Here is a 12,390-nt window from a genome sequence, read left to right on the forward strand (position 1 = left end):
TGTTATATTTATATTTATTTATATATATTTATAATGTTATCTAACACTATAAATGTGTTAAAGAGGTTATGACAGAAAATGTTTCTTACTGAAGGTTGCAAAGAACTTTGAAAACAATAAACCAAGTACTCTGGTAGAGACCTGCTTTCCTACAATACTGAGCATCCACTAGGTCCTGGGCACTCCCAGCTCTGAGATGTTTGTGCCCTTGTATGTGGAGGTGCACATGGAACCAAACATCCCCACCTGGTGCTGGAATTCCAGGTGCAGTGTCCATTCATCTCTGTTCTAGGCCCACCTCTGTAAACAGCGTTAGGGAGGGCCTCTGGCCATGTGTGAGAAGGTCACTACAGGGAAACTTTGAAAAAAAATAAAGATGACAAAACATCACTGTTACAATTTTAAGGAATATTATTCTAAAACAAAAAATATTATTAATAAAATCATAGGTTTATTCCAGTATTTTAAAATATTTTCTGTAACATTCCACTCAGAAAGTAGATAACCACAAAGTTCTTCCCTAAGGAAGGGTGCAAATGGAATGTAATATATTACTGTACTCTGTAGAATACAAACTGTGAAGACAAGGAAATTCAATTATTCAATTTTTTCTTCCTACACCATTTCTGCTGGAGAACTGCTCACTCAACATCCCAGAAGCTATCTTGTTGAAATTTGCTACCACGATATAGGAGTGATGAACCTTCACTCTCAGCATAATGAATGTGACACTGCCTATATCCATCCTGTGTGAGAGTTAAAAGGACAAGCCCCCTGCAGCACACGCCAACCAATCTATCAGAGCAGTCATACACATGACTTCTGCCAAAATCCTCCAACTTAATTTTTAAATAGCTAAAATATGATCAAGGTCATATGAGTACTGCACTTGAAACTACAAACATCCTCTGTTCACAAATGTTCACTGTTATAGCAACAGCACTTTGAGACAGTCAAGGGCACAATCACATTTTTAAAAATCAAGAGCAAAAAGTAAACACAAAAGGGCATTTGCATGAGGCAGAGAATCCTGTTTCTTGGCAGTAGACAGAAAACTGGCTAAAGAAATAGGCTCACAGATACGTACAATCTACAATTTGATTCTAAGTATTAGTCTTGAAGACATAGCTATACACATCCCAACATACAGCCTACTATTTTACATTAGTAGTTTCTTATATAACAGTTGGAAGAAAAACGTATCAAAAACCAAACTAAATCATATTAACCACTTTAATAAACCCCTTTATACTTTCTTTTTTTCAACCACTTTACTCCAGGTTTGGTTAGTATAATCACAAGACTGTCTAGCCTAACAGTCTAGAGAAAACCCTCTGGTTCCAAGATGATGCCTTGCTATATAGCCATTAATTATTAAGCTCCTAGTAAACCCTGAATTAGATATAGAAATTTGCAAAACAGTATTTCCAAGCATGTGAAAAGCAGAGGAAATTTAAGGCAGATGGTAACTCTTAGAAGAGTCACACGAGTATTAAATTGGCACGCTGGAAATGGCTCATAGCAAAATCTAATTTTCCATCGAATGAGGGGGCCGGACACAGTGGCTCATGCCTGTAATCCCAGCACTTCAAGAGGCTGAGGTGGGAGGATCACTTGAGTCCAGGAATTTGAGACCAGCCTGGGCAACATGGCAAAATCCCATCTCTACAAAAAAAAAAAAAAAAAAATTAGCCGGTGTGGTAGTGTATGCCTGTAGTCCCAGCTACTTGGGAGGCTGAGGTGGAAGGATCACTTGAGCTCAGGAGGCAGAAGTTGCAGTCAGCCGAGATGGCGCCATGGCACTCCAACCTGGGTGACAGAGATCCCATTTCAAAAAAACAAACAAAAAAAGGAACAGATTGGGGCTGCATGGTTAGGCTACACTGAGGAAATGTTCCTCTTACGGATCCACAAAAGAAAAATGACTTTTAGTGCCATGTGCCTTGCAATTATCTATAGCAAAACAGTCTAGCTCCCTCAACCCCACTGTGTGTCCAGGAAAAGATAGTGAAAACATTTCCTGGAGAGGTGAAGACTACAAGGAAGCTACCAGCTTACTGTGCACAGGTGAGAAAACGTCATGGTAAAGGAGCACCACGTGTTGATTTTAATAGCTTTTTCTAACTGGAGGAATCTGTCACATGCCATAGGAAAATTGCTCCCTGCCCTCTGAAAAAAAAAAGTCATACAGAAAAATCAGATTCATAAAAGAAAGTATACATCCAAAGTAGGCAAAAACTATGGTTTATGCTTTCAAAATATGCAAAATAATTTCACTATAAAATACCTTGATTTGCATGTGACTTAGTACTTATTTCATATTAACCAGATTCAGTTGCTTTGATAAATCTGTTTTAGAATATCTATTTTTATGCCAAAAGATAAACCTTACATTTGTGCATCCATATGTAAAGCAATCCTGCTTGGTGTTATGCACCCAAGATACTAAAAGATTAATAACATAATTTTAAAAAGCTCCAGTTACGGACTAACAAATAATATATTTCCTCAAATTTTCTGGGCTACACTACTGACCTGTATTAATGCAATTTGAATTTTCAGATAGAAGTACCACTCAATGGTTGGTTGTTACAACTTAGAAGCAATAGGGTTGGGAAGCTCTTCAAAATATTGGCCATTAAATCATAAGTAAAATTAGAGCTGGATTATCGTAAGTGGAGTGCCCTAACTTTTCTTATTTCATACTCTGCAAATTGACTCTAACATTCATAATCATGTCCTTTTATGTGCTTTAAGTGGACATACTGACTTTGCAGTCTATACTTTGTAAGAGAGCAGGTAACTCCAGCACAGAAGAAACTATGTAATGCGGAACTGGGGAGGACTTTAGTGGCACTATTCCATTTTTATTGATCCAGACTGTTGCTTTCAATCCTGCATTGAGGCCTCCTTGGATGTCGGTTTCTAATGTGTCACCGACCATCACACAGTCCCCAGGTTGTACTCCAAGAAGATTGCAGCAGTAATAAAATATGGATGGTGCTGGTTTCTCCTCTCTCTGCTCTCCACCTACAACGACAGCATCAAAATAGGACTGACAGGCACAAGCCTCAATCTTCTCCCTCTGGGTCTGTCTATCCCCATTCGTTAAGAGAAGTAGGCGGACCTCCTTTCGAAGTTCAGTAAGCATGGCTTTGACATCTTCTGCTAGTGTCATATGCTGTAAACGTGTAGATTTCCAAAGGAAATAACATTCTTCAGCCAATTTTCTATTGGCTGCACCACCTTTTGTTTCCTGGATTGCTTCTTCCCAATGTGAAGTCCTTAAATCAGTAATGCATGTATTGTAAGGATGAAAACATTCCTTGCTGAGTTTAACTTGAACTTTATCACAGATGATTTCAGCCTCTTCTTTATAATGGTATTTTGATTGTAAGAGTTTTATCACCTAAATAATGGAAAATAACTCCATTAACACATTGCATGTCTTTAATAGTCATGCCCTAGGAAGCTGTGATCCTACAAGTGGCTGAGAGATTCCAACTCCACTCCTCTGCTTTAAAGCAGCTATTTCTGGTGGGAATTGGCCTTATTTTTAGAGTTAACAAAGTGAGGTTCTCCCAACCTCTCTAGAACTCACTCATTTTAAAAAACCAACTTCTTCATATATAGCTAATAACAATCCTTTGTTTGGTAATTTAGAGTCCAACATCTTTCATTCTGGTCACGAAGACATGAAAATAAAACTTGTGCTTATTGGGCCGGGTGTGGTGGCTCACGCCTGTAATCCCAGCACTTTGGAAGGCCGAGGTGGCAGGCTCACTTGAGCCTAGGAGTTCAGGACCAGTGTCGGCAACATAGCGAGACCCCATCTCAAAAACAAAACAAAAAATCCTTGTACTTATTTTCGGTAAAACATTTAAAATTTCTGACAACCACTATTTAGACTATTATCAGAAAAAAATAACACCTAGTTCATCTAATTTTTTCTCATCTACATCCATTTCCTATTTTGAAGACCTAAATTGACTATCACCTATAATGGGATTGAATTCTATACTTTTTTTTTGAGACTTTTTGAGACAGAGTCTCATTCTGTAGCTTAGGCTCAAGTGCAATGGCACCAGCTCAGCTCACTACAACCTCCACCGCCCAGGCTCAAGGGATTCTCCTGCTTTAGCCTCCTGTGTAGCTGAGATTACAGGTGCCCGCCACGATGCCCGGTTAATTTTTGTATTTTTAGTAGAGACAGGGTTTCACCATGTTGGCCAGGCTGGTCTTGAACTCCTGACCTCAAGTGATCTGCCCGCCTCGGCCTCCAAATTACTGGGATTACAGGTGTGAGCCACTGTGCCTGGCCCAATTCTGTACTTTTTTGTTTTTGGATACAGAGGCTCGCTCTGTCGCCCAGGCTGGAGTGCATTGGCACAGTCTCAGCTTACTGCAACCTCTGCCTCCTGGGTTCAAGTGATTCTCCTGCTTCAGCCTCCCGAATAGCTGGGACTATAGGTGCCCGCCACCATGCCTGGCTAATTTTTATATTTTTAGTAGAGGCGGGGTTTCACTATGTTGGCCAGGCTAGCCTCGAACTCTTGACCCCAAGTGATCTTCCTGCCTCTGCCTGTCAAAGTGTTGGGATTACAGGCACGAGCCACTGTGCCGGGCCCCAATTCTGTACTTTTGAGTTAAATACTCCCTCTCCCGTATTCCCAAGGCTCTTGATGTGTGCTTTTATAACACTAATCCATTTGGCCGGTCTTCTAACTTTTCCTAAAACCCCTAATGTGGCAAGCATTGTACTACATACTTACATACATTATTTCTAACCTTTTCTACAATCCTGCAAGACAGTTCCATGTTCCAAATGAGGCAGGGAAGTGCAGAACTGTTAATAACTTGCCCATCTGGGATCTGCATCCATACCTGCTTACTTCCAAAGGCCACATGCTTGCCTTTGCACTACGTCTTAAGCGCTGGAGACTGGCCTTTGTCCTTGGAGCATTATCTGGTGGGGAATATACAACCACTACAAATGATGGGGCGGGGGACGGGGGGGCATGCCATGACAGTTTGAACAAGCTATGGGAATAATACGGACGCCATTCCACAGAGTAGCTGGCATAGGAAGTCACATTGAGACCAAGGAGTAAACAAGCAGAAAAAGTGGGTATGGGAAGAGAAGAAAATCATTCCAGACAGAGGAACAGCATGAACAAAGGCCAAGAGTTCAAAATTTTGTGGAAAAAGCAAGAAGCTGAGTCGAGCCCAAATGCAGGCATGTAAGGGAGGATGCCAAGAGATGCAATTGGGGAACCTGTTTGCAGATAGTTTGTGAAGGGCCTTGAACCCCATGCTATAGCAGGTGCTGCCTAAATCCCCTTGGCACACACTATATTCACTCGCCAGTGGCTTCCCACTCAAGTGCGGGCCTCTCTGCTTGTGGGCTTTACTCGGCCACATACAGGGTATCTATACACACAGGAAGGGGCTAAAAAGTATTGCCCTGGGAGCAGCCCTCAACAAATGTAGGGTAGAAACTGGCGAATAAATATCACAGCTTCCTTGCCCCTTGGGGAGCGCAACTGAACCCTATTCTGTGTACTCTCTCCCAGAGATCTCCAGCTGCTCACAGCAGTAACCTGCTCATTAAGCTGCTCTAACCTGTACTGGACTCCTTCCCCTTCTTGTCTCCCTGACCCCTTAACGTGTATCCTGGGATCACCTCATAAACTGCCTGCACTGGAAGTCCTGTGTTCAGGTGAGCGCCTGAGGAAAGTCAAACAGGCTGGGCAATGCTGGCTCTTTGAAATGCACCCAGCTACGGCTAAAATATATCTCTTGTAACAGGATTAGAGAATAAGCAGTATGCTACTCACACCAAAAACTCAACTCACCTACTGAGAGAAAACGCACGTCTTTTCTTCCCTCAGAGTAAAAGAATCACAACAAAGGAAAAGGGTCTTTTTTTTTTTTTTTCCCCAAACAGGATCTCGCTCTGTTACGCAGGCTGGATGGAGTGCAGTAGAGGAATGATTATAGTTCACTGTGGCCTCAAACTCCTGGGCTCATCTCCCTTCAGTCCCCTGAGGAGCTAGGACTACAAGTGCACACCACCATACCCAGCTAATAAGTTTTTTTTTTTTGTAGAGACAGGGGTCTGGTTGTATTGCCCAGGATTGTCTTTAACTCCTGGCCTCAAGCAATCCTCCTGCCTTGGCCTTCCAAAGTGCTGGGAATTACAGGTGTGAGCCACTGTGCCTGGCTGAAAGGAAAATATTTTTTGAGGTATTTGTGCTAATCGGAAAATGTATCAGAAGACTTGGCCATATCAGAAAAAAAAATTTTTTTTAAAGAAAAAATAAAAGAAAATGTAATCATTAAGAAAATCTTACCTGCCCAAGAAAATATACCAGCCCTAGGAATTTTAGGTAGAGGCAAAACACTGTAAAATTTTGCTTTATAAATTTCCATTAATAAAACTTTTTCAATCTCCATGTTTATCTCATCATTTTTGCTAGCAACATCAATTGAAGGACTCTTAAGCTATGACTGACAGGAGCTCCAAAGTTTCAGCAACCCTACAGCAGTGCAAGGACACATGCCTCTAGGACTCCACAGAGCTTGAGCTCAAATAGGGGCTGGCTCATAACAAGTAAACAAAGAGCTCCCAATACAGACTCAATTCCCTGTTACTTCAACTGGTGCTTCATTAAGCACATTCTTGGGGCTCTGAAAAAGTAGGATTTGCTCATCTTAAAAGGGAGATGTTTGTAAAGGCATGGTATGCCACTCTCAAGTTTCAAAATCTCTTCCTATTCTATCCCTTCAATTAACTTCCTCATTTTGTCACACAGCAAGTAATCACAGATTGGTGTGGGACAGTAAGTAGCATTTTAACAATATTAACATCTTTAGGAAAAAAGCTTATCAGCATTCATTTATTAGTTCAAACAGAAATTAACACCTACCCTGAATTAGTATGCGTCATTACAAACTCTCCTAACACCTGCACTGAAAATGCGAGTATTGATTGAACTGGAGGTGAAGGAAAAAGCTCTCTAACTTGCAGGTGTGATGATACTTTGTGTGTGACTGGTAAGGCAGGGCTGAAAAAGATTTTGGTATGAAGAGCCCACCAGGTGCTCGCTGGCCTGAAGAAAGGGGCCCTGCTCTGATAGATGGGCTATCAGTTAGTAGACTAATATGAACTCAAACTTCACTCACTTCAAAACTCTATCTTAAGGCTCTGAACATATACAAAAAAGGAAACTCTATTCTTCTACTGTCTGCTCCCTAGACCCAGAACTAAATTTAGTATCATCAATACTTTAGTTAACTGATTTTAAAAGACTTTTTGAGGGCTTAGTTTGGGAACCATCTAATACTTCACAACATTTTAAGAAAAGTGTATTCTGAATACTAATCATTTGGATATGAAGTGTATGGCAGGTGCACCTGACAGCACTCACTCACGCATAACCTTAGAATGACTCTGTGGTCTATGAGGAATGTGTATTTGGGTTCCAAGATAAGGAGTTCAGGAGTGTCCAATCCAGAGATTCATTTCTTATTTAGGAGGAAGATCTGGACCATGGCCCATCCCATCCTGTGGAACTCAGGTTGCAGAGGGGATAGAGGTCCTTTTTTTTTCTTTCCATTAAACGAAGGTGGCCAGGAGGAGGTTGCTGCAGGGAGGGTGCTAAGTGAAAATGCTATATAAACTGCATTCTTTTTACAAGTGGCTGCAGTTCTGTCCAGCCCACTGCCAATGGACCATCTTGTATATAAGTTTCTGCAAAAACTCTTTCTCATTTGCTGGCTTTGAGTCTCATCTTCAGCCTCTTGAACATGGTGCTATCCCTACTGAAATCAATAGGGATCCAGCACGACAGACGGGGATGAATTCCAAATAAAACTATTAATACTTTAAAAACACACTCACAAAATGAGACCTGCACTCAGCCTAGCAATTCAAGCAGCCCTTCTGTTATTTTTATTTCAAGTCTGTGCTCAAACATCACCTACTCGATGAGGCCAAATCTGACCAGTCTATTTAAAATGTTGATTTGTTACCCTCTCTGCTTTTTCTGCCACACCTGTAAATATTTATTATGTTCACTGCCATACCCACTAAGAAGTAAATTCACAAATGCAAAAATCTCTTCTGCTTTGTTCACTGAGAAACCCCAGGCTTCTGTAGAAAAGTTCATGAGTAATTACCATGAAAAAACAGGTCTAAAGAGGGAGGAAAAAAATAACTTCCCTAGGTGATTAAAAAAATTAAAGTTGATACATACAGTCAGTATCTGACCTCTTGTCCCCAAGCCCAAGGCAAAAAATGGCTGGACCTTTCCCTCTTCCTCCATTCATAAATTATTTACAATGATTTATGAAAGCTGGCATGTTACTTTTGAACAGGTCAACACCTATGGATGTTATTGTTTCCTTACGTGATAAAGTATTCCTTGTATAGCCAAGAGCACATAGTTCGATTCTGCTCATTTATTAGGCTAATTTCTTATCCTGCTAATTTATTATTACAGGCTAATTATAAAGGAGGCAGTAATAGAACCAAGTCTCGAAGTAAAAATTTGTATCCATCCATCCAGCATTTATTCAACATTTGCCATGTATCAAACGAGGAGAATTAAGACAGCTTGTTCCCTCCCAAGAAGCTCACTATTTAGTTGTAGGCACCTGACTTTCAAAATTAATTGTAACATCCTTTGACAGATGCGTTAAGAAATATCTGAACAAAATAGAGCACTAGTATAAGTGAGGGTGTAAAGACCAGGGAGACATACAATTTAGTCTTTGTTTTAAAAATATTGCTGTGGCAAGAATGTGGAGGACACACTGGATGTGGTAAACCTGGAGACAAGCCCACAGCCAACAGTCTAGGTGAGAGATGAGTTCAGCTGTAACTGAGACATGCACGGGGAATGTGCAGTGGTGGACAGGCAGCATACGAGGGTGGAAGGTGCTGTAATTCGCTGAGTGGACACTGCACCCGTGGGCTTCCCAAACATTACAGGGTTATTGAGGACTAATATAACTCACATTTTATAAAGATACAAGGCTAATTCCTTGAGGCACTTTCAGCTAGGTTTTCGGAGAGCTGTGATTCATATTCAAATGTCTGATTTTTAAAGCCCAAACTCTGGAACTACAGCAAGAATTGGCCTAAAGCAGTAATTTAATTGGAATGCACAGGGCTCAGCTTACTAATAACACACAGGTAATATGCAACGTCCGCAGCCAGAGATACTGGAGGCAATATGGCACAGGGTGGCACCCCTGAGGTGGAGGCCAACGTTATATAGAAGGGACAGTTAAAAGTGGGTAATGCCTCAGTAAAGTCATGAAGACAGACTTTAACAATGTCCACGGATTCTGGCAATTTGGGACTGCCTAGTGACCCAGCAAGTCTATTTCAGTCTAGCGGTGAAGATATAGCAACATTACCATGGATTTAGTAATAAATAGGAGGTAGAAATAAGGAGAAAACCGGTATGGATTTCTCCGGGAAAACATGGCTGTCAAGAGAGACAGGTAACATCTAGAGCAGGAAGAACAGCCCAAAGGGAGGCATCCTTTTTACAGCTTTTTTAAAACTACAGGGCAAACATGAATATGCGGCAGAAGTGGAATGCAGCTAAAAAGAAAACGGATGAGGTAGTGGAAGATCCAGGGACACAAAAACTGATGAAGCATGAAGAGGACGGGGAGCTCAGGTTCGGACGAATTAGCTTTTGAAAGTGGGTTTCCCATATCTGATAAATCCTTTGCTTTCCCCTTGAAGCTGAAGAAAGAGAAAGGGAAGCCGGGGTGGACTCGGGCTGGAACACGGGAAGGTCTGAAACAGCCTCCGCGCGTGGAGAGGAGCGGTGCCGCGGAGCAGCGCCTCGGGAAAGGCATGCCCTCGCAGCACGGGCTTTTGCTGTGTCACCTCAGAAAGCCACGGGGACCACCACCCCGCCACGGAGGCCAGGAGTTCTGTGGGGACAATTCTCTAAAGCAGGGCTTATGTCCAGGCTTGGTACTGACAGCCGTGTCCCTTCTTGGGGCAACACTGGGGCTAACTCTACCAAGTCTCCTCCCGGCACCCCCCACACCGACAGGCTGACCGCGGGCGGGCCCAGCGCCTGGTCTCGCGGCTGTGCTGTCGCCTCCCACGCCCACGGGTACCTCCGCCACCATGGCAGCCGTCACGGAGCCCTTCCGCGTCCCGAGTGCCGAGGCACCCGCCAGCAGCCGCCCCGGGGCTCGAGGTTGGGTGGCGAGCGGTCGCCAGGTCACGGAATGCAGACCCGCAGGGCCCGTGCACCTCCGCACCCGGATGCTCCCGAGGTCTCAACCAGCAAGAGCGGCCCGCGGCGCCGGGGTGGAAGTGGGGTCACGGGGAGGTGAGCGCGCAGGACGCTGCGGGGCGCACTGACCCCGCCTAGAGGAGCGCCACGGGAGGGGACGTTACCTCCAACATGCCTCTCCTGCTCGCCCCGGCAGTGTCGATGAGAGTGTTATCCAAGTCAAAGAAAATGGCCCGCACACGGCTCAGCCCCATAGCGCCGGCCGCTCGCGCGACCAGTAGCCTCGCCGCTGCCGCCGCCTGCGCATGCGCAAGGCGAGCTGCCCCGCGAAACGTGGGAGGAGCCGCGAAGTCACCAGACCCTCTCCAGGCGCCGGTGGAACTCCGACTGTCGGTTCATTCCCTGCGCCACCGAGAAAAGTGAGATCCCGCGAGACTCCCGGGGTCCGGTCTCTCAGGAGTGCTAGAAGCGTGCGTGGGCGCGGAGGCGTGCCGCGACTTCTCAGTGGCTGTGGCTGGGGTTGGTCCGAAGCGTGGGCCTCTTCGTGTGGTGTCTTTCTGCTTTTCGCTTTCCTCCCTGGGCCCTCCGGCGCGAGGGACCGTCATCGCTGCCCCTAGGGAGGTTGTCCGCGCTGCCAGGCGCTGGGCAGCGGACTCTCCGGGTGGCCGGGCGGGCGGCGCGGAGACGTCTGCGGGCCCCGTGTCGGCAGTGAGCGCTCGCGGTCCTAGCCTGCCTGGGCGCGCAGGTCACTGTCGGCGATTCGGGGAAGGCAGAAAGTGGAGCCTGCGCCTTCCCACCTCGCGCCGTTTGCTGCCTTGACCGGGGTGGAATCCCTGTCAGCTTGGGCCCGCGCCAGCCCGTTTTTGAAAGACGTGACTTGGGTCTCTTACAACCCGTTTAGTACCTGTGCCCGAAGACGAAGGGACTGTGTAGTGGCTGCCCCATGTTTTGCCCTTCCTGATTGCTTTCCTGAAACCTTGCGTTCTCAGGTTTTTGGATGCCTTTTACTCGGTTGTTTTCAGGCTTAGCAAGAGGTTGAGGGACGTGGACCGCCTGTTAAACCCGCGGAAGGGCTGTAGCAGCTCTTGCCTCCTAGTGCTGGCAGAAGGGGGATCGTGACACTAATTTCTAATCTTTGTCTCTCTTGGGTAACTTTACTGTAATTTGGATATGTGGTCATCTTTAATGACTAGAAATTGACTGTCAGGTATTACAGAGCTACAGGCCAATTACCTGATTTTGTTTAGCCAGTTAGCTATGTGGTTTATTTTAAATTTATTTTTATTTTCGAGATGGAGTCTTGCTCTGTCACCCAGGCTGGAGTGCAGTGGCGTGATCTCCGCTCACTGCAACCTCCCCCTCCCGGGGTCAAGCAATTCTCCTGTTTCAGCCTCTTGAGTAGCTGGGATTACAGGCGCATGTCACCACCCCCGGCTAATTTTGTATTTTAGTGGAGAGGGAGTTTCACCATGTTGACCAGGCTAGTCTTGAACTCCTGACCTTGTAATCCACCAGTCTTGGCCTTCCAAAGAACTGGGATTACAGGCGTGAGCCACCGAGCCTGGCTAAGGGTGATTTTTACATTTGTAAATGGATTTAAAAAATGGATAAAAAATCAAAATAACAGTATTTTGTTACATATGAAAATCAAATTTTAGTGCCCATCATTGCATTAGAACACAGCACACTCATTCATTTCTGTATCGTCTGCGGCTACTTTTGCCTTACAGAAGCAGAGTAATTGCAAGTGAGATCACGTGGCTGGAAATCCTAAAGTATTCGTTATTTAGCTCTTTAGAGAAAAAAATTGCCACTCACCTCGCTGGTGGAACTCCTTAACAGATCACTGATGTTCAGTAGGTTAGATTAATTGGTTTATCTTTATATTAATAGGAGTTTCTTCTGCAGCGTTAGACTACCTACAGTTTCTATATTTTATGGAGCACAATCACAGTTGACATCTCATTGCTGCGGTCAAGAATAAACCCATATACATTCTTCAAAACCATGACTCCTTTCTGTGCTTACCTCGTTGATGTATAGGGCTAGCCTATCAATTGTGGACATTTAGATTAGCAATTAGCCAAAATTATGAATGCATTAATTGGAGTTACTTTTA

The 12,390-nt window shown here is 44.3% G+C and overlaps 1 protein-coding gene across 3 annotated transcripts in view; it reads right to left on the minus strand.

Moving 5' to 3' along the window:
• NANP (N-acetylneuraminic acid phosphatase) overlaps nucleotides 1-10,649 on the minus strand; it is a 20,714-nt gene extending 10,065 nt beyond the window's left edge. Inside the window, exons 1-3 of one of the 3 annotated variants that reach the window (XR_001883512.1) lie at nucleotides 10,436-10,649; nucleotides 2,536-3,409; nucleotides 247-358 (exon numbers count right to left, since the gene is read on the minus strand). Coding sequence is in view for 1 of the 3 variants with exons in the window: in XM_017862794.1 (XP_017718283.1) it covers nucleotides 2,753-3,409; nucleotides 10,436-10,525 (747 nt within the window). In the remaining 2 variants the exon portion in view is untranslated. Of the gene's footprint in view, nucleotides 1-246; nucleotides 359-397; nucleotides 3,410-10,435 lie in introns of those variants that run through there. The other 2 variants (XR_001883513.1, XM_017862794.1) reach the window with 2 other exon arrangements.
• Between the last annotated feature and the right edge of the window lie 1,741 nt (nucleotides 10,650-12,390).

Source organism: Rhinopithecus bieti, unplaced genomic scaffold (assembly GCF_001698545.2).
Source record: "Rhinopithecus bieti isolate Rb0 unplaced genomic scaffold, ASM169854v2 scaffold_66136, whole genome shotgun sequence".
In the NCBI taxonomy this organism is placed as follows: domain Eukaryota; kingdom Metazoa; phylum Chordata; class Mammalia; order Primates; family Cercopithecidae; genus Rhinopithecus; species Rhinopithecus bieti.